The sequence below is a fragment of the Fundulus heteroclitus genome, chromosome 19 (assembly GCF_011125445.2).
Source record: "Fundulus heteroclitus isolate FHET01 chromosome 19, MU-UCD_Fhet_4.1, whole genome shotgun sequence".
Classification (NCBI taxonomy): Eukaryota; Metazoa; Chordata; class Actinopteri; order Cyprinodontiformes; family Fundulidae; genus Fundulus; species Fundulus heteroclitus.
The window spans coordinates 14,169,876-14,184,080 of record NC_046379.1 but is presented as its reverse complement, the minus strand read 5'-3'; the positions used below and the strand labels follow the sequence as shown (position 1 = coordinate 14,184,080).

General features: G+C 39.4%; 1 protein-coding gene across 4 annotated transcripts in view; it reads left to right on the top strand.

Moving 5' to 3' along the window:
- Nucleotides 1–624: 624 nt before the first annotated feature.
- Nucleotides 625–14,205, top strand: part of col12a1a (collagen, type XII, alpha 1a) — a 69,247-nt gene continuing 55,666 nt past the window's right edge. For 2 of the 4 annotated variants that reach the window (XM_012862067.3, XM_012862064.3), the window contains exons 1-13: nucleotides 626–808; nucleotides 1,870–1,975; nucleotides 5,859–5,975; nucleotides 6,064–6,207; nucleotides 7,804–7,857; nucleotides 8,664–8,927; nucleotides 9,044–9,208; nucleotides 9,438–9,611; nucleotides 9,722–10,012; nucleotides 10,094–10,696; nucleotides 11,277–11,555; nucleotides 11,645–11,920; nucleotides 12,007–12,279. In XM_012862067.3, coding sequence (XP_012717521.2) covers nucleotides 1,906–1,975; nucleotides 5,859–5,975; nucleotides 6,064–6,207; nucleotides 7,804–7,857; nucleotides 8,664–8,927; nucleotides 9,044–9,208; nucleotides 9,438–9,611; nucleotides 9,722–10,012; nucleotides 10,094–10,696; nucleotides 11,277–11,555; nucleotides 11,645–11,920; nucleotides 12,007–12,279 — 2,710 coding nt within the window. In that variant the 5' untranslated portion in view covers nucleotides 626–808; nucleotides 1,870–1,905. Of the gene's footprint in view, nucleotides 809–1,869; nucleotides 1,976–5,858; nucleotides 5,976–6,063; nucleotides 6,208–7,803; nucleotides 7,858–8,663; nucleotides 8,928–9,043; nucleotides 9,209–9,437; nucleotides 9,612–9,721; nucleotides 10,013–10,093; nucleotides 10,697–11,276; nucleotides 11,556–11,644; nucleotides 11,921–12,006; nucleotides 12,280–14,205 lie in introns of all 4 variants that reach the window. The other 2 variants (XM_012862068.3, XM_012862069.3) reach the window with 2 other exon arrangements.

Sequence of the window (14,205 nt, the reverse complement as noted above, 5' to 3'; positions counted from 1 at the left end):
TTCTCACATCCACCCGTGACTTTTATTTATTGATTTGTTATCTGTTGTAACAATTAGGTCTAACAATCTGCTAACAATCCGTTTTAAACTTTATTTGGTTAAACTCTACTTGTTGTAATGTCCTATTTTAAGCACGGGAGGGCGCTAGAAACCCATAAATCCGTACCGTTTTCTGAATGGCTTGCGTCTGTAACAAAAATCCAATTTTCCAGTTTTGAGTCACGCTCTGTATAAAGCAGAAAACGCAACTCTTAACTTATAAATATACTTCTACAGTCATTAATTCCTTCCCGGGAATCGCTGTCTTTATTTTCCCGAGAGAAATTGGTTGAGAAAGCCTCACATCTTTATTTACATCCCCGATGCTTTCTGTCGCAAATAAAACACTTCCCCCTGTCAGAGATGTCTGGCCAGCTGCTGTGAGGTCGTTTTAGATCTGGAGCCTCATTGTATCAACAGACCAAAGGAATGCGAGAGGGGGGCTGAAAAAAAAAAAAAGTAATTTCCAAACTTGGGCTCGGTCTCTGCGGGGGACATACATCAGCGAGGAGGCAGAGCTTTCGCAAGAAGCCCTTATGTTGGTAAAACGAGAGCTTGGAACTGCCCCCCTTGTTAAGTAGCCGATGGTGGAAAGATTCTTCCCACTTGGAAAAAGGCTTTTCCTCCTAAGACATCTGGCTGGTGGAGGCTCCGGTAGTCCCCACAGAGGAGAGAGGGGTCCATTTCTCTGTTGGCGCACAGAGTGAGGGGCTTCAAGCAGGGTGCTCTCAAATCTGCTCCCTTTAGTTTGTAACGGGAGCTTTAATTGGTAAGTAGACATACTTTTATTTAAAATTACATTTTAGAGAGCATTTTTTAAATTAATCATTTATTCATCTTTATATATATATATATATATATATATATATATATATATATATATATATATATATATATATATATATATATATATATATATATATTTTAACTTCACTTTTATTCTTTGTTCTTATATATGCATTCATATTGGACAAAAAAAAAATGCAGTTTGAAATCAGTTATTTTTTTTATTGATCACTTTATAAAATTGAGCAAAAACGAACCAGTGCTCCAGCTTCAGGGCCTCTGCTGGGCATCTGCCGAGGAGTAAACTTATTTTTTATAATTCAGATCAAATGATCCTGATGTGTTCAACAGATCCATATCGGGTCACTTTCAGATGCAGTACTCCGGCTTCCGCACCAGGCGGAGTGCAGAGCCTGATCATGAAATGGTTGAGTTTTCAATAGCCTGAAGTGCATATTTCCATTCAATTTAAACTTTCAGGAGAGAATAAGATGATGCAGTCAATTTGACCTCCTTGTTTTTTCCTCTTACCCTCTGCATGAAAGAGGGGATTTGGATTTTTTTTTTTTTTCGTGCTCAGAGTGAGTGTTTGGTTACCCTAAATGAGCACCTTAGACTTGCCCTGCAGGGCATGAGTAAGTGAAAACCACAGATTAGGCGTTAGTGCATGTAGTGATCTGCATTGTGAACCACCAAAGAGATCAAAGGCAGCCAGAAAGCAATCAGCTTTGCAGTTTGTGCCTTCGGAAACTCGAAACCAGATGAGCTTGTGTTAAGCGTTTTTTTTTTCTTCTTAAATCCCTCTACAGTGTTAATTATACACCTCGGGGTATGGGTGTGGACCGAAAGCAGCAAGGTGTGGCACTTATTGTGTAAAGATGCCTGGATACATATAACTGTTTTTGTGGAATTGTGATGCAACATATTAGATCGGTTGTTAATCCTGCCAACTGAAACTGTTATTTTATACCAACGCTGGGAATGCCGCACTAATAGAGGGAGCTGTGTAGGCTGGTGGCTCAAACATACCTTCTGTCCTGGCAGATTGATTGATGCGTTGCTGATCCTTCAGGGTGAAACATGAAGATAAGGCTGTCGGTGGCCTTGGCTGCCTTCCTTGCAGCCCTGCTGTCCTCTATAGATGCTCAAGGTAAATGAAGCCACCTGGCCTCGCTCTTCTGACTAAATCTGTCCTGCTCTTTATCTCCCCTTCTCCACTTTCCTAATTCTCTCCCCCAGTTTTTTAGACATTAAAGGAGTTCACGTTTTTTTTTGTTGTTTTTGTCAGTAAGTGATGAAAGTGATAAATGAACTGTATGTTCCTGACAAATTGAATAAAGTTACTGTTGAATGCTCTTTAACTATGTGAATGATTCCATGTTGACTTTTATTCCTTTCCCTCTGATTTAAAATGGATTTAGTCTAATTGATCTAACGAGACTTGTTGCCATAAATTCTTAATGTGGATTCGGTTTCCTTGTATTTACGCAGCAATTTAGACTGGATAAACAAACTATTCGGGAGCCGTTCTCTCGCTCAGATCGGCGACGCTTCTTTCACATGTAATTTAGCAGAACACTTATAGGAGCAACAATCCTTTAACTGCTGATGTTTTGCTGCTGTTTTCAGTTTTATGATGCAACGTCTTTTTCCCCCCCTCTCTCCAAGGAATAATAGGAAAATTGCCAAAATCCTTGCAATTAAGGTCTTAAGCATTTTTAAAAAAATGTTACAGGATGTTGCGCATATATAAAAGTTCCCCTGCTGTGGTTTTAGTACGCCTGCAGCAGTTGAATCCCGCCATTTCCAGGGCATCTAAAAGTTTTACGATATGGGTAGATTACTGTTTGTGGTTGTAAAGTTTAGTAAAGGAAGCGATTTCATTCCCGGCTCCGTTTTATAGCTCATACCTGACATGCCCCAGAAGTTAAGCTGTACATTATGTCACAAAAATTAACACATCGTGGCTGATTGACAGCGTAAAGTACCGGCAATATTTAGGACATAGAATGACTTATTAACGTCATACGCAACCACTCCATTCAGAGCTAATAGCAAAGCTGAATAAAGGGTGTGGAAACTTTTTGAGATTTTCCCTCTGAGAGCTCTCCTCCCCGGTGAGAGGAGTCTGCCCTCACATATCTTCACTAAACGGAATGGAAAGATGAAATACGAGCGCAGCAAGTTAATCCTCAGACAGCACAAAGACAAAGAGGCTTTCTGAGGCCTTTTTTTTTTTTTTTGCAGCCATTTGTAGAAACGCTGAGTTGCGAGACATATGGAAAGTTAATATGCGCCAGTGTTTAATGTCAGCACATGTTGCGGAATTGCTTTGGCATCTGTCCTGCCTCTTTGGGGAGAGCTCTTTTCCCTCGGTCTCCCCCCCTCCTGGCGGTCGTTCTGGTCAGGACCGCTGACTGGCTGACGGGACGGAGACTGAGGTAACACAACGGTAGCCAGACTCTGGCCCCTGGGAACCAGAGGTGTCTTTTTATTGGGAACGGACGGGGCCGTCGTCAAAAAAAAACCGCAGGATCTAAACGACTGACCAGAGTTTGTTATTCTTAACAAAAGCATCTTTGTTCTTTGAGAACATTTTCTAACCAGAAGGTATGCGTTCGAAGAAACTGTGACAAATTCGAACAACACAGTCAAACCATCTTCTCCATGAACAAATGTGGTAGCAACTAACTGAAGAGCCACTCAAAAATGTATTTTCCCCAAAATTCTCAACCTGTCCAATTGCAACACAAGACCCTTCTACGCACCTACACTTCCAATACTTTATTCTATGCCTCCGTTTGATGAAGAAATACTACGGAACGCGATCTACGGGGCTCCTTGAGTTGAAATGCCAGGTTGGTGAACCTCCAATCCAAATTCTTAAGTATTTGGCGGGCTCCTGTTTGTCGTCTGCCTGTGCACTCAGTGTGTCCCAAGCTATGGCCATCTCCTCATAGTGGATTTTAAAATGATATTCTTGTCTCCTCTGTGGAGAAGCTCTTTACTAATGCCTTGATGTCTACTGCATGCTCCTATACTAACTTCATCCCCATCATTGTACCAAACTAGCACAGGTAAGCCAAATGTAGAACTAAATCTCATCATGGTACCATGTTAGTTCAGTCACATCAGATTTAGAGCAACATTTGACAAAACTGGTCCATCCTTGTACTATTTAGTGTTTTTTAAAATCAGTTTAACATTAAATTTACTTTCTAAACAGGGCCAGTTATAACACAATGTGGGCCCTGGGCTAGGGACAGTTATGGTGTCCCACTCACACAAGCTTTTTTGTGAATGTAAAGTGCAATAGATTTATAGTTATATACACAAGGGATCTTCATATTTGTGCTTTCTAAAGCTCCAAAAAAAATGTTGCACAATTTCTAGAAATGTCATCATTGCTATAACAAAAAAAAAAGACAAAAAAAGTTAAAGCTACTATGCCAGGCCCATAAGTGACGATTAACGTAGTAACTGAGATCCACAAAAAAAACAGAAGAGGAGATGTGAAGCATGTACTTAAAACTTGCTGTGGTAACATCTAGCATGTTTAAGGATACTGTTTTTTCTATGACTTCATTGTTTTAAAATAGCTGCATATTGGTAATCTGCATGAAAATCCAACAGATTAAAACACCTGGATTTACACACATAGATTTACACTTCAGAAATGTAAACGATACCAGGATTACTAAGCATTTATTCATATATATATATATATATATATATATATATATATATATATATATATATATATATATATATATATATATACACACATATATTTTGGGCCTTCCAAAACTTTGGGGCCCAGGGTTAAATGCCACTGTAAGCCCTGGCAAAGGTCCATCCCAGTTTGTTGTAGTTTTTAAAGTTGCATGTAATTTATAAAAAATAGTTTGATTATTAATGAGTAGCCTGACTCACTGTTTGTTAGGTAATACTAAAAAGAAAAAAAAATCACACTTTGGGATAATTTGCTACCATAGAATGCAGTTTGTTTGCATGCAAATTACTCATAGTAAACTGTCCTTTCAATTTAAAAAAAAAAGAATATCATTTTAAATACGTTTGTCATCTCTGTCTGTGTGGTTCCAACTTGTACATGGATACCTACCCATTGTCCAGTCAGTCAAAGTTGTTCATTCAAACAACTTTCTCATGTACATGATGCATGATACTGTGACTGAATCATCTTGATGTAAAGGTGCACCGTCTTTTCCCGCTATAGGTCATTTTTTGCTGTTCTGTTTGTTGTAGTTATGCTCACCCTCTTTGTTATTAAACTTTTTTTTTTTTTTTGTTGAATAAAGTTCTCACTTGCCTTTCTCGTGCACCAAGCCAGAGAAAAAAGTACACAAGAGTCTCCAGCGACGAATTGTGTATTCTTTTTTACAGGTTTGCAATGGATGTGTGCCACTCACTTGTGCAGAGTCTTAACCAAATGAACTACAAACCACTTCTTGTCTCTGAAATATGTTTATATACAATGTATATATAACATATGGTGCTCCTTTTTGACCATCAGTAACCATATGGCAATCTTGATTCCATTGTATAATCAGTAATTGTTGTTTTCTTTTTGGAATAGTGAGCTAACTTGATCATAAAAGCAGTTTAGTATGCGGTCGGGGCATGCAATGTGATGACTGCACTTAGCATGTGTTGTATGGTTCACAAAGTGTTTGCACTATTTGTGCCCATGAAATGTGTTTGCCAGTGCTTGAGTTGCTTGAGCAACTCAAACAGGTGCCATTTTGTTCCAAAATGGCTTCTCACTCTTTTTTCAATTTTAAATGTGGTCACGTGTTCTCCATCTGTCACTCACGCAAATGGATGTCAGTTCTTTTGTGCCTGCTCCCAACAACGAACTAATGTGCTTCACTTGTGAAGTGTTTGTAGTTGGGATTCATGTGAATGCCTGAATAAAATGCCTTTTTGTTTAGTTCTCTCTGAAATATATCCACATTCATACACGCCCGTTGTTTTGTAATGGGATTTAACAGTGTTTCATCTTTTGTTTGCAGTGGAGCCTCCCTCAGATTTGAAATTTAAAATACTAAATGAGAACACAGTGGAAATGTCATGGGTAAGACCCTCTGCAAGGATTGAGGGCTTCAGACTACAAATTGTATCAAATGCAGGTAAGCATGAAGTAAATTAAGTCAAGCCAATTTAAACATACCATGCACCCAAACAAGACTGTAACAGAAAAAATTATTTCCTCCCTAGATGAACCAGCAAGATATGTAAACCTCGGTGCAGAAACCACTACCACATCCATCACCGATCTGACACCTGATTTAGATTATACAGTGTCAATAAATTCCTTTTATGGTTCAGAGGAGAGCATCCCCATCTATGGACAACTGACAAGTATGTATGAAGATAGCTTGGAAAGTGAATAAGTTGAAATGAAACATAATAATTTAAGCTGTTTTTAAACGTAAGGAAAATAGGAAAATTCAGTTATGCATTTAAATAAATTTATTACACACAGTCATTTATTTCAGTATATTTTGATGATTATGACTAATGTTATAGCTTACACAGTCATGGGAAAGACTGCAGACTTGACATGTGTCAAATGTCATTGACACCCTCCACAAAAACAAGGTAAACCACAAAAGGTTGTTCACAGAGTGCTGTATTAATACATGTTCATGGAAAGTTAAGTGGAAGGAAAAGTGTGGCATAAACACTTTCTTCCTAGAGAAGATGGTAAAGCAAACCCAATTTCAAGCGTAGAGGTGGCGAGGAACAAAATCCATGCTGCTTGAGGACCAGCATGAAGTTTCCACAGCCAGTGATGATTTGGAGAGCGCTCATCTACTGGTGTTGGCTCATCCTATTTGAACAAATCCAAAGTCAGCACAGTCTTCTGCTAGAGCATTTTATTCTTCCCTCTGCTGACAGGTTCTATGGAGACAGTAATTCATTTTTCCCAACAGAACTTGGCTCCTATTCACATTACCACAATCACCAATATCTGGCTCAGTGAACTTGGAATTACTGTGCTTGGCTGGCTAGCAAACTGAACTGACCTTAATTATTGTCAAATCATGACACGAGCCTGAACAATGCAGATGAGCTTAAGGCTGCTGTTGAAGCAATCAGAGCTTCCTCAACACCGTAGCAGATCAACAGACTGTCTCCAAAGCACATAATACATGCAAAAGGAACCCATAAGTCAGTTTTGAGTAAATATACCACACAGTACATGGACATTCGTTTCAGTGAGCTGCAATGTCTTTTTTTTAGTAAGTCCCATGCTATATTCTGTTGCTCACACACTTGTCCTTCTTCTAAACTTTCCAATAATATGCTTGAACACAGCAATCTGAACAAAAAACCTCTATAGCAAGGACCTTTTTTGGCATACCCTCCTTATGAGTTAAGGTGTATGTCTTCTGATCATATTATTGGAATTAACAAAAAAAAAAAAAAAAAAGGAATTAACATAAATAAATGGTTTAAGTATGATATTATGATACTGTGTATAATAAATCAATATAAAATATGTTTTTTTTATTTAATTACTAAAATTGAATCACACCTGTACTCATCTATAGCTGAGGATGCAATTAGTTGATGAAACTTTAGTTTTTATTAGTATTATGAGACAACATGGAAAATTAAAGTCTTTAGAAATTTAGAAATTTAAAAAAATAATTTTGTCTTTATTTGGCTTTTAAACAAAGATGAAAGTGGTAGTTTATATGAGCATGGGAATATGGAAAAAGTGAAAGGACTCTGTTTCCATTTAGCCTCAGGGAACGTTGGAAAGTCACAAGAAATAACATCTGTTTACTGTCTAGAGTTGCTCACTTTTCATAGTTTATGAATGCGGTTTTTGATGCCGCGGACTCGGTTTTATGATGTGTTGATTTTCTTGCCCGTTCTCTTTGAGAACGTACACAATGGTTCTGGAGTTTCATTGTTGTAACTCACCAAGTGTTCCCTTTCTTTCAGTTCAGTCAAGTAACACCAGTGGATCAGGCAGGAGGCCACATTTAGATGCAATCAGTGAGTATGTTTACTGTAGCGGCAACCAGAAACTGAACAATGCCAGCCCTTCCGTGATGTCTCTGAAAACTTAACATGTATTTCTTTCTCATATTTTAGTTTCATTATAACACTCAAAGGACAGGCACACATAGGTTAGTTTAATCCAAACAACAAAGCATATTTAATACAGGAAATCTTATTATGGATCAAAACCATCTTTGATACTCAAACTTATTCAAAGTTAAGCATTAAAACGATTTTCAAGAAAAATCTAACTGAGAGAATGTGATTTATGAGAAATGGGTATTTGAACGTACTGCATTTTCAAAGAGGGCACAGACACCTGCCAATGGAGTCATCTTAAATGTTCCAGAAAATTTAATTTATGATTGAAATCCCGGTGGATTTTTAAAATGAAAAAATACCCTAGTCGGTGGAGCCCCAGCTAAATGTTTAGTCTATAAAGGCATCTGCTGGAATAACTATACCAGCCCACTGTTTGGCATCAGTAGATTTTTCCTTTTGATGTCTGACTGCAGTTCATAGCCATCCAACTACCTGTCAGGGATTGATTTTATTTAGACATTCAGAAGAAATGAGGCATAAAACGTATTGTTCAAAAACAAGCTTGCTATTATATGATTATTGGCGCTTATTTGGAATGGAAACTGATTAACTATGAGAAACAAAATATGTTTTATTATTATAATTGCTTTAAACTTAATCCCAAATCAATCACAATGTTGTAGGCAATATCTAAATGTTCTTGTTCTCACCTCATTGTGTGTCACATTGTTTGTCTCTCTACTACTGTGTTTTCTCAGAGTGTTCCGTGAGTGCCATCGCAGATTTGGTTTTTCTGGTGGATGGCTCGTGGAGTGTGGGCAGGGAAAACTTTAAGCACATCCGAAGTTTCATCGGTGCCCTGGCAGGGGCCTTTGACATCAGCGCGGATAAGACCCGAGTAGCTGTGGTTCAATACAGCACAGATACTCGGACAGAGTTCCCCCTCAATCGTTACACCAGAAGAGGAGACCTTCTCCAAGCCATAAACTCACTGCCTTACAAGGGAGGGAACACTATGACTGGTAAGTGGATAGGGAGTATTAGATTGAGAATTAAAAGTTAATAATGGTGCTGATGTTGTTAATGTGTACAATCTGCTAATGCAAAAAAAAACACAAAATGTGAACTTTTCTTTTAGGTGATGCCATAGATTACCTGATAAAAAACATCTTCACTGAGGCTTCGGGGTCAAGAAAAGGGTTTCCAAAGGTAGCCATGATCATCACTGATGGAAAATCCCAGGACCCAGTGGAGGAGCATGCTGAAAAACTTAGGAACATTGGAGTGGAAATATTTGTCCTAGGTATGTTTTATTATTTAGTGTTTCCTTAAATTGGGAAGGCCTGCCTGGAAAATGCCTTTTCCAATTGGTTTTTCATCATGAGAACCACATTTGCCTTTAGGAAAAGTGAAATACTGTTGTTTTTCATAACTTAAGCTATAATCCAAAGCAGCTAAGCATCTTTCACATCTGCAAAGCATCCAGGAAGAATGTTTGAGTTATTGGTGTTGTTGCACGTCTTTCCATGCAGGTATCAAAGGAGCAGATGAGGATGAGCTCAGAGAAATTGCCTCTAAACCTCACAACAAGCATGTATACAATGTGCCCAACTTTGACCTGATCCAAGAGGTCCAGAAAAAGATAATTACCGAAGTTTGCTCTGGGGTAGACGAGCAGCTTAACACTTTGGCCAGTGGGGAAGAAAGTAAGTGAAATCATATCTATTCAATGTGCATTTGGTAGTCTGTACTAGACAGTAACTAGCCAAACCCTTTTAATCTCCAACAATTTGCTTCGTCTTGTATCTCATACTAGTGGTGGAGCCTGCCTCTAACTTGCAAGTATTAGAAATTGCATCAAAGTCAATGAGGGTGACATGGGACCCATCCCTGGGTGAAATCACTGGCTACAAGCTGACCCTTATTCCCATGGTACCTGGAATGAAGCGCCAAGAGCTGTACATTGGACCAACGCAAACATCTATAAATGCACGAGACCTCTCCCCCGAGACTGAGTACGAGATCAGTTTGTTCGCCCTGAAAGGTCTGACCCCAAGTGAACCCATTATGGAACTAGCAAAGACCCAGCCTGTCAAGGTCTCAACTGGTAAGTGTAGAGCCAACTTTTGCTTAAAATACAAGCAATCAAATCTAGTAAAGTAACCTATTATTTCCTATTGCTTCCTAGAGTGCTCTTTGGGAGTTGATGTGCAGGCTGATGTGGTGTTACTGGTCGACGGCTCGTACAGTATTGGATTAAAGAACTTTGCAAAAGTCCGTGCCTTCCTGGAGGTTTTGGTCACTTCCTTTGACATTGGACCCAATAATATCCAGATAAGCTTGGTCCAGTATAGTCGTGATACACATACTGAGTTTTTCCTCAACACCCATCATGACATTAATGCTGTTGTCAAAGCTGTTCGCAACTTCCCCTACCGTGGTGGTTCCACAAACACTGGGAAAGCCATGACCTATGTCAGGGAGAAGATCTTTGTCCCAAATCGAGGAGCAAGGGATAACGTTCCCCGGGTCATGGTCCTCATCACAGATGGAAAGTCATCAGACTCTTTTAAGAATGCTGCCACCAATCTGAGGAATGCTGATGTGGAGATCTTTGCTGTTGGTGTGAAGGACGCAGTAAGATCTGAGCTGGAGGCCATTGCCAATCCACCAGCAGACACTCACGTTTACGAGGTGGAGGACTTCGATGCCTTTGAGAGAATTTCCAAGGAGCTGACTCAGTCCATCTGTCTGAGGATTGAACAGGAACTTTTAAAGATCAAAAAGAAAAGTAAGTGCAAAGAATGTTTATAGTGTTAGTGAGTCTCCTAGCTTTTTGGCTTTCTTTTCTTGATTGTAATGGGTAAATGGAAGGGCAAGGAGTAAAAAACCTCAGTCTAACACTAAACAAGACAAAATATCAAATTATGTTGGCCACATAAATCTGAATCTAGATCTAGGAATGGCTTTCTTGATCTCAGTTTGAATATTTTCAGTTGTATGACAGCTTAAAGTTATGCTCTGTCACTGCACTCCATTTTATGCATTTAAACACCGAAGCAACATGTTCACTAACAGATGTTGAAAAGTCCTAAGCATGAGAGTGAATCAGTTAGAAACAATAGGTTCTTGGTTAGTCAAAATGTCCCCTGCAGATGGACCAGAGGTTGGAGTTCCTCTTTAGAGAGCAAAGGGCTTGTGTTATTAGGCTATTGTTGTTTGCTAGAGATATACAACCAGGTGATGTATAGTAGCTGTGTAATACATTTCACAGTATTGGAGTTTATTATGGCCAGGGTAGATCCACTTAAAAATGTGTCAAATGTGTGCCTCTGTGCATACTTTTAATGGCATAAATTCTATGTGTGCAGGTCTCCTTCCTCCTCAGGATTTGCGGTTCTCGGAGATCACCTCCCGAAGCTTCCGTACTACTTGGACAGCACCTGCTTCTACTGTGTTGTCTTACCTTGTGCGTTTCCGCAAGGCTGAAGATGTCACTGGAGACTATGTTTCCCTGATAGTGCCGGGTGACACCACCACATCCATTCTTCCTAATCTTTATCCAGTCACTACATATGAAGTCAACGTCTTTTCTCAGTATGATAAAGGAGATAGTTTTCCTTTGAGCGGTGAAGAAACAACTCTTGAAGGTAAGAGATTTACTTTGATTTTTTTTTTTACATAAGATTTCTAAATAGAGCCAAGATTTTTCATATGAAATAAATATGTTCTCTTTCAGAGCAAGGCCCTGTGCGGAACCTGGAAGTGACACAGGAAACAACAAACAGTTTCAGGGTGTCATGGATGGCTGCTCCTGGTTCTGTGATCAGGTACCATCTGTCATACACTCCTCTTAGTGGCACAGGGGAAATACTAGAGGCCCAGACCATTGGAGCAGAAACTACCATAGTTCTCCAGGAGCTCTTCCCAATCACCACCTACCGTGTCTCTGTGTCTCCTGAGTATGCAAGTGGCATAGGAGATGAAATGTTGGTGGATGGTACCACCAAGGAGGGTAAGTCAGGAAACCTTTATTGATCAGTAGACTTTCTCTCTGTTGATTGTAAAGTTGTTTTCTCATTCACTCTTGCCTGTTTTCAGTTCGGGGATCTCCACGAGACCTTCGTGTCTTTGAAGAAACCATATCAACAATGAAACTAGCATGGCAGGCTGCTCCGGGAAATGTCCTTCAGTACCGTATTGCTTATAAACCAGCAGAAGGAGGGGAGAGGAAGGAGATATCTGTCAAGGGAGATACCACCCAGGCTATGCTGAAGAACCTCCAACCATCAACTGAATATGAGCTGTTTGTTACTGCACGCTATTCCACTGGCACTGGGGAACCTCTTCTTGGTACAGGGACTACTTTGGAAGGTAGGAAGCAATCCACATGAATTGAAACTTTTGAAACCCTTAAAGCATAGTGAAATTATTATAGTTACGTCTGAGCTTGTTCGGTTCTTAAGTAGTGGGGGGTAGTTCCAATCATTTGCATTTTCAGCTTCACAGCATACAGGGGCTGATGTTTAAAATCACCTGGTTAAGTGAACAGGATTAAGGAGAAATAGGCATAGTTTTTACTTTCTGAAGATGGATTTACCCACCTCTGTTCTTACGCCAGTAGGTTGAGCAACAGGGGTACTGGTACAACAAATGTATTATTTCTATCTATTGTTCTACTTTTTCCCATTAAATCTTAAAGACTGGCATATGTTAAATTTTAGGAAATGTTGTTGTTTAAGATTTCTAATTATTAATACTTCTGCATGGGATTAAATTACATATATTTCACTTTGTTTTATATTATGTTATATCAGTAGAACATACCAGTTGAACCGTTTTACAATTTGTCCCAGAAAACAAAATAATTAGTTTCAAGTGGCACAAGGAAAGCTTCTTGGCTTTCTTTTTACAATTCCAAAATCTTGCCCCTCTAGAAGAGGGACAAGATTTCAAATTTCAAATTACACAGTGGGACAATACTTACTAAATACAGTAGGTGACTTATGTGGTTTGCATTGGATTTTATTGAGGCACATCAGAGTAAAGGGGGGCATGGACTTCACAGTTCCCCAATTTTTATTTTAAAATTAGATCTATTTTCTTTTCACATTATTTTGCACCCCTTTTGTCATAAAATATGTTGTACTTTGTTATTTTAACGAGACAAAACAGAAAAAGTATGAATACTTTAACAATTAACTGAGTTGAAATTCAGGTTGACTTCATTTGTCCAAGTTTCTGAAAGGAAGAAAAAATGTGGCAAGCAATTTCATTCATTTGGCACAGATGGTGGGTTTGGGTAGCTTTGCTGCCTATAAAGGAAGTGGGAGTCAAATAAATACGGAATGCTTGTAAATGCTGAAAACATATGGAACGACTTGCATCTGACCAGAGCCATATGGTTGTTCGGTAATACTTTTATACCTTAAGCTGCATGAGGTAAATTGAACGGTTGCTTTCCTGATATCTTTGATATATACGTGATTTATTAAATTGTGGTAGCTTACCTGATATATTTAACATATTATGTAACTAATCCAAAATACCACTCCAATCTGGAAGTCAATAATTGCTACCGATTGCCTACTTGTAGCTAAGCCCATCTGATAGAGCACAGGATTCAGCAGCTGCAGGCCAGCTGTGGTCAATGTTGTTGATCATGCAACAAAAGGTGGCTTGGTGTTCTGTTCATCTCATGCAGAGCAGGAAGTTTGTTGTAGTTCCACACCACAGGAAAGAAGGTCAGAAAGAGAACGCTAGATGGGGGGAGGTCGGAAAGGTCAACAACAAAGACACTCTGTTAAACAGAGAATATCACTGAAAGTTGCACTTTCAGTTGCAGTGCCGGTAGATCTAAAGGATTTACTCAGCAATTTACAATGAGATCATACATTGAGCATGCTATTCTGAACTAGAAGGTTCACATCAATCCCTGAAATTTAGCGGCATTTTAGTAATAGTAATATCATCTTTATTGTCCTTGAAACAACAAAATTTGTTCTCTGCTTTTAACCCATCATCCTTGGGGAGCAGTGGGCTGCCATGTGTGGCGCCCGGGAAGCTTTCTGGGGTTAAGGGTCTTGCTCAGGGACCCAGAGTGCAGGCGCTGGGGATTGAACCGGGTACTTGCATCCTTCTCCGAGTGCTCTAACCACTAGGCCAACACTCCTCATACAACGAGACGCAGCTTGGTAGGCAATTTGGGGTTAAGTGCCTTGCCCAGGGGCACATCAACATGTGGCAAGGGGAAGCTGGAATCGAACCCACAACCTTCTGATTGCCAACCCATCAAGCCAC